Source organism: Trichomycterus rosablanca, chromosome 6, assembly GCF_030014385.1.
Source record: "Trichomycterus rosablanca isolate fTriRos1 chromosome 6, fTriRos1.hap1, whole genome shotgun sequence".
Lineage (NCBI taxonomy): Eukaryota > Metazoa > Chordata > Actinopteri > Siluriformes > Trichomycteridae > Trichomycterus > Trichomycterus rosablanca.
Window position 1 is genome coordinate 41,646,481 of NC_085993.1, and position 7,298 is coordinate 41,653,778.

The 7,298-nt window shown below is 40.9% G+C and overlaps 1 protein-coding gene across 1 annotated transcript; it reads left to right on the forward strand.

Moving 5' to 3' along the window:
* Positions 1-1,461: 1,461 nt before the first annotated feature.
* Positions 1,462-7,087, forward strand: gpr61l (G protein-coupled receptor 61-like). The gene is made up of 2 exons (XM_062996979.1): positions 1,462-1,517; positions 5,738-7,087. Exon 2 carries the CDS (start codon positions 5,798-5,800, stop codon positions 7,085-7,087), a length of 1,290 nt encoding a protein of 429 aa, XP_062853049.1. The 5' UTR covers positions 1,462-1,517; positions 5,738-5,797.
* The last annotated feature ends 211 nt before the right edge of the window (positions 7,088-7,298 follow it).

Sequence of the window (7,298 nt, forward strand, 5' to 3'; positions counted from 1 at the left end):
TTTTCCACTGCAAATTGGGGCTGCTATACTTCCTTTAGTACTGGAAACCTGCAGCGTGTGAAGGGCAAGATGGATTCCTAGGAGAAAACATTTTGCCTTCTGTGAAGAACCTGGAGCTTGGGCTTCACTAGACATTCCTACAGGACAATGATCTCAAGCATACCTCAAAGTCCACCAATGCTTGGTTTCAGAAGAAGTCCTGGAAGATTCTGAAGTGGCCGTTACACAGTTGCCTGATTGAAACCAAGTAGAAAACCTTTGGAATTTGAAGAAGGAGGTTATAGCATGCAAACCAAAGAATACTGGTCAGCTGGAAGACATTAAACATGAGGATTTTTAAGATTAAGTTTCTGGTTATGCATCATGTATGCAGCAGGACATAACAGCAAAAGAGTGCTCTACTAGGCAATAAAGACGCTTGACATGAAGGGTTTAAATAAATCTGATACTGCAGTAGTCATAAAAAGTGGCATTTTGGGTTGAATTTGGAGAAACCGCTAGTTGTTTGATTGGTTTATTGTTAACAGCTGAGAGTTTGTAAATAATGCTAATAAACCTAATTTTAATTGCAGCTGCACACATTGTTATCTGTCTATGAAATAGACAAAAGTGGATCTCTAGGTTGTATTTTGCCAATAACGTTCAAGTTTTACAGGGATGGTTTTGCCAATGGTGGTGATATGTTCTACAAATGTCTGAAGGTCTTTTGTTGTTTTTCAATTCATAACATGTTATGCTCTTAGTGTAACCTTTGCAGGATGGTCTCCACTCGTAGGTAGAGTAGCAACAGTATTAAATGTTTTTTTTTCTCAGTTATTTCAAATGTTTTAGTTTAGGCAGAATATGAATATTGTAATGACTTGGTTAAAATAAAATCACACTGTAATTCAACCTAATGCAGAAATCCATTTTATTCCAAAGGGATTGCAAATATTTGCTTGCAATTGTCTACATTTTAAAGCGGGTAGTTATTTATATTGCACTGTATGAGTGGGTGAATAGTAGGACCCAGGGGAGCACTGGCACCAGCGAGGACAGGGTTGCATGTGTCTGATTCTAGGAGGAAAAGAGAGGGATAAAAACAGAACACAATGTGTGACAGTCACAGCTTTACACAGCTTGAGAGAGAGAGAGAGAGAGAGAGGGAGGGAGAGAGAGAGAGAGAGAGAGAGAGAGAGCATCTTGATAAGACATCAACCTAGGTGGATGCAACTACTCAAAAACACCAATGAAATCTGACAGAATAGGTGTTATTTTCCTTCTCTCACCAGGGTTCTGAGGATGACCAGAGTGCCGCTGATCTATCTCTCAGACCTCGGATCTGGTGATGAGGATTCCTCTTCTAAGACACCAGCTGGATACTAACGATTTGGGGCTGAGCTGATAGGTGAGAAGGTAGGAGCAGCATGTCTTGGAGATGATGCTGACTTTTCTGAACTGGCCAGTGGACCACCCGAGGAGAGGAGAAGATTGTGCTGTGCTGGCTGTGTAAAGAAAAACAACAATGGTTCAAGCAGGTATAGCTTTCTCCTATCCAGAGGCTTACTTTTTAAACGTGATGTCTAAATCTCAGCTTCAGCAGGATTTTATGATGTGAAATAGTAAAAGAACTTGCTTTTGTATTTTGTTTACTTCTAATTAAGTGTACTAATTAACTGCTAATGTAACCTGAACATCTAAAATAGATCAACAGCTTGATGCCACCAAGCCTTTTTCTGTGATGCATACTCAGTTTAAAAGTGGGGGATGGAACCATCACATATGTAGAGGAAAACACTACAACTGCATGAATGACTTCAATGCACAATCAATATAACCAAGGTGAGGAGAAAAAATATAGCCAGTCACTTGTTACAGCAAAGGGATGTGTGTGCGAAAAGTAAAATTTCACATACAAACTGCTGTTCTTAAGCAAAACAATATATAAAGCAGTAATAGCGATGTATATTCTTAGCATCCAGATGGTAAACGTCCCCTGTCTGTTTGAACAGCTGAGTCTTCAAAAGATGACTAAAGGCCATCTATTCAGCTATTCAGTAAAGCAGCTTAGCATGTATTTTGTTCAAAGTCCAGTTCAATTGTAAGTTGTTTTGTATAAAAATGTCCCCAAATGCCTAAAATGTACACTATACAACCAGATGTATATGGACACCTGACTAAGGAGTTGCTCCATAACATCAGGCTTTAATATGAATTTAATATAACTTAACAGCTTTCGCATATACACACTCCAACAGCATATGGAAAGTCTTTCTAAATGAGTGGGTTTGTGCTCTTTCGGTCATAAAAAACATTTGTATGGTCAGGCACTGACGTTGAATAAGAAGGTCCAGCTTGCGATCAATGTTTCAGTTAGTCCCAAAGGTGTTAATAGGGTTGAGGTCAGCCTCAGTTCAGGCCACTGGAGTTCAACCACACCAAGCAGCAAAGTTGTCAAGCCATGTCTTGTATCTATTTGTTCATATACAGTGTATCACAAAAGTGAGTACACCCCTCACATTTCTGCAAATATTTCATTATATCTTTTCATGGGACAACACTATAGACATGAAACTTGGATATAACTTAGAGTAGTCAGTGTACAACTTGTATAGCAGTGTAGATTTACTGTCTTCTGAAAATAACTCAACACACAGCCATTACTGTCTAAATGGCTGGCAACATAAGTGAGTACACCCCACAGTGAACATGTCCAAATTGTGCCCAAATGTGTCGTTGTCCCTCCCTGGTGTCATGTGTCAAGGTCCCAGGTGTAAATGGGGAGCAGGGCTGTTAAATTTGGTGTTTTGGGTACAATTCTCTCATACTGGCCACTGGATATTCAACATGGCACCTCATGGCAAAGAACTCTCTGAGGATGTGAGAAATAGAATTGTTGCTCTCCACAAAGATGGCCTGGGCTATAAGAAGATTGCTAACACCCTGAAACTGAGCTACAGCATGGTGGCCAAGGTCATACAGCGGTTTTCCAGGACAGGTTCCACTCGGAACAGGCTTCGCCAGGGTCGACCAAAGAAGTTGAGTCCACGTGTTCGGCGTCATATACAGAGGTTGGCTTTAAAAAATAGACACATGAGTGCTGCCAGCATTGCTGCAGAGGTTGAAGATGTGGGAGGTCAGCCTGTCAGTGCTCAGACCATACGCCGCACACTGCATCAACTCGGTCTGCATGGTCGTCATCCCAGAAGGAAGCTGACGCACAAGAAAGCCCGCAAACAGTTTGCTGAAGACAAGCAGTCCAAGAACATGGATTACTGGAATGCCCTGTGGTCTGACGAGACCAAGATAAACTTGTTTGGCTCAGATGGTGTCCAGCATGTGTGGCGGCGCCCTGGTGAGAAGTACCAAGACAACTGTATCTTGCCTACAGTCAAGCATGGTGGTGGTAGCATCATGGTCTTGGGCTGCATGAGTGTTGCTGGCACTGGGGAGCTGAGTTCAAGGTGTCTAACATCCACCAGCTCCGTGATGTCATCATGGAGGAGTGGAAGAGGATTCCAGTAGCAACCTGTGCAGCTCTGGTGAATTCCATGCCCAGGAGGGTTAAGGCAGTGCTGGATAATAATGGTGGTCACACAAAATATTGACACTTTGGGCACAATTTGGACATGTTCACTGTGGGGTGTACTCACTTATGTTGCCAGCTATTTAGACATTAATGGCTGTGTGTTGAGTTATTTTCAGAAGACAGTAAATCTACACTGCTATACAAGTTGTACACTGACTACTCTAAGTTATATCCAAGTTTTAGTTCTATAGTGTTGTCCCATGAAAAGATATAATAAAATATTTGCAGAAATGTGAGGGGTGTACTCACTTTTGTGATACACTGTACATAGTCATGCACTGTTGTAAGCATATAATTTATTTAATACAGTTTATTTCCTTTCAGTGTTTAGATTTTTTTTTACCTTCAAAAAAATGTGCCGGCAGGTGGAGTGGCTTTTCTGAATTGTCTTTAGATATGAACGGGTGTATGTGTGATGTATGTGTAATTACATTCAGTTGGGTAGTGAAAGTTTGAGTAAAGGCAGTCTCATATAAACACAATAGTTAAAAGGCATTGCTACACTTTTCATGTGCTGGCACCACTACACTGTCATGAAATACAGTCCATGCCATTTTATTAATGTAATGCCACAAGTCTTAATGTAAACCTTCCAGATACTTCATTATTGCAGTTGAGCAATTCTAAATATGAAAATTTGTATTCAAGTAGATCTTTTTTTATACTACTACAATAACTTCTTTTCGTACTACAGATACTACTGTTATTATCAATTACGTGTTGTTCTTCTTCTTATTAAAAAAATAATTATAGTAATAAAAAAATAATAATAGAGCACTTTTTATTGTGATAAAAAGTATTAAATTAAATTATTATTATATTATAAATAAAAAAATTTAACATCTATAGAGCTTTCTTTTCCCAAATGAAATATTTATCTTATATGGCCTGGAATTAATCAATATTGGCTAAACAAAGTACTTAAACTATAGGCTAAACTGCTTTAGTATATATGGTATATGTAGTAGTATATACACTGATCAGCCATAACATTAAAACCATCTCCTTGTTTCTACATTCACTGTCCATTCTATCAGCTCCACTTACCATATAGTAGCACTTCGTAGTTCTACAATTACTGACTGTAGTCCATCTGTTTCTCTGCATGCTTTGTTAGCCCTCTTTCATGCTGTTCTTCAATGATCAGGACTCTCCCAGGACCACTACAGAGCAGGTATTATTTAGGTGGGGGATGATTCTCAGCACTGCAGTGACAATGACATGGTGGTGGTGTGTTAGTGTGTGTTGTGCTGGTATGAGTGGATCAGACACAGCAGCGCTGCTGGAGTTTTTACCTACCGTGTCCACTCACTGTCCACTCTATTAGACACACCTACCTAGTTGGTTCACCTTGTAGATGTAAAGTCAGAGACGATTGTTCATCTATTGCAGTTGGTCATCTTCTAGAGTAGACCTACATCAGTGGTCACAGGATGCTGCCCACGGGGCGCTGCTGGCTGGATGTTTTTGCTTGGTGAACTATTCTCAGTCCAGCAGTGACAGTGAGCATTGCTGTGTTTTATCCACTCATACCAGCACAACACACACTAACACACCACCACCATGTCAGTGTCACTGCAGTGCTGAGAATGATCCACCACCCAAATAATACCTGCTCTGTAGTGGTCCTGGGAGAGTCCTGACCATTGTAGAACAGCATGAAAGGGGGCTAACAAAGCATGCAGAGAAACAGATGGACTACAGTCAGTAATTGTAGAACTACAAAGTGCTTCTATATGGCAAGTGGAGCTGATAAAATGGACAGTGAGTGTAGAAACAAGGAGGTGGTTTAATGTTATGGCTTGTAGTGCATTGCTTCATCTTATCTTTTTTTCCATTCATATGCTTTATGTAATGTACATCACTTTGGCCAGTACAAGTTGTTTTATAGTGCTTTATAAATAAATGTAGTTTTTTTTTTACTTACTTTAATTGTCATAAGCATTTCTTTCTTTGTATAATATCATAAAATCAATAGCAGGTTAGCCAGGCAGCAGAATAGCCCAATAGTCTAGAGGTGTTGAAAGTGTGTGCTGCTAAAATGTACTGTGTTTCTTAAATAAAAATATGCTGTTTAAATACGTATTAATGTTGAAATTACAGATAAATCAACAGAAATGTATTTGTACAATGTTTCTTTTAACAATGTTGCTTTTATTTTAATTTCAGAAATACATCTGAAAATATTCGGTGACGGCTGATCTTGGCTTGGCGTGCAGACCGTGAACTATGGAGAAACCAGGGTCGGGTTTTATGCCAGGTGTCCTGTCCAATCACACGACTTCAAATGACACATCTAGCCAGTGGAGACCTACCAAGCCTACCCCACCAAGCTTGGAAGAGGTCATCCACTCCGAGTCCCAAATTAAACACCTAGTGGGGTTACTCTGCATGGTGACCCTTAACCTTGCGGCCTTGCTAGGCAACAGTGGAGTTATTTTGGCCATCGCCCGAGCTCCACACTCAAAGAAATATGTATTTGTGTGTCATCTTTGTTCAGTGGATTTGCTTTGTTCCATATTATTGATGCCTCTTGGAATTATATCGAGCTCTCCATTCTTTAGTGCTGTGACATTTACGGTTCTGGAATGCCAGGTTTACATCTTTCTTAATGTTCTTCTGGTCTGCGCTTCTATTCTCACTGTAACTGCTATTAGTGTGGAACGCTACTACTACATTGTTCATCCAATGCGCTATGAGGTAAAGATGACTTTACACCTGGCTCTTGGTGTCATGGTATTTATCTGGGTGAAATCCGTCCTTTTAGCACTTGGTACCTTGCTAGGTTGGCCAGCATACGGGAACCAAAGTTCCATCGCCGCCGCTCATTGTTCTCTGCACTGGAGTCACAGTCGTCTCAGGAAAGTGTTTGCTATTCTATTTAGCGTGGTGTGCTTCCTGCTTCCTGCAGTTGTGATCTTTGCCGTGTACTCTAATGTCTACAAGGTGGCAAGGTCAGCCGCCCTTCAACACGCTCCCATGCCCACCTGGCCCACCAATCCTGATAAATGTCGCTCAGATTCCATCAATAGCCAAACCACTATCATTACCACCACACGCAGTCTGCCCCAGAGACTGTCCCCAGAAAGGATTTTTGGGGGTGGCAAGGCTGCTCTCACTCTTGTGGTTATTGTAGGACAGTTTCTGTTGTGTTGGCTCCCGTACTTTACCTTCCACCTCCACATGTCCATCAATGTTCCACTTCAGAATCCAGGAAACATAGAGGAAATTGTGACCTGGCTGGCGTACTCCTCATTTGCAGTCAACCCATTTTTCTACGGCCTGCTCAACAGGCAGATTCGAGAGGAACTGATTAAGCTAAGAAAATGCTGTGCCTCCAGTAGGCCTGTGGAACTCGGAGCCTCTAGCCATGAGGGATCCATCCAAGAGAACTTTCTGCAGTTTCTGCAAAGGACTAGTAGCAGGACTGAGACCACAAGGTCCAGTTGTGTCAACATCAGTCCTAGGAATACTTTAGACCACGGTGTCAGGATACCTGGACAGATTCCTGAGGAGTAATTGGACTTGATTCTTGGACTTGTTTTTAAAACTAAAGCTCAGGGAGACCAAACCAAGTTGCCAGAGTTGTTCTTTGAGTTACTTACCCATAAAAAGGCTACAAATATTTGCAACAGGCAGTAATTATGCTAAAGGTAAATACACAAGGAAACATAAATGGAGTAATGTAATGGCCAGAACATATTAGAGAAAAATTAAATCAATCAAGAAA

Coding starts and splice junctions, on each gene's coding strand:
- gpr61l (XM_062996979.1), top strand. CDS start 5,798: ATGGAGAAACCAGGGTCGGGTTTTATGCCAGGTGTCCTGTCCAATCAC.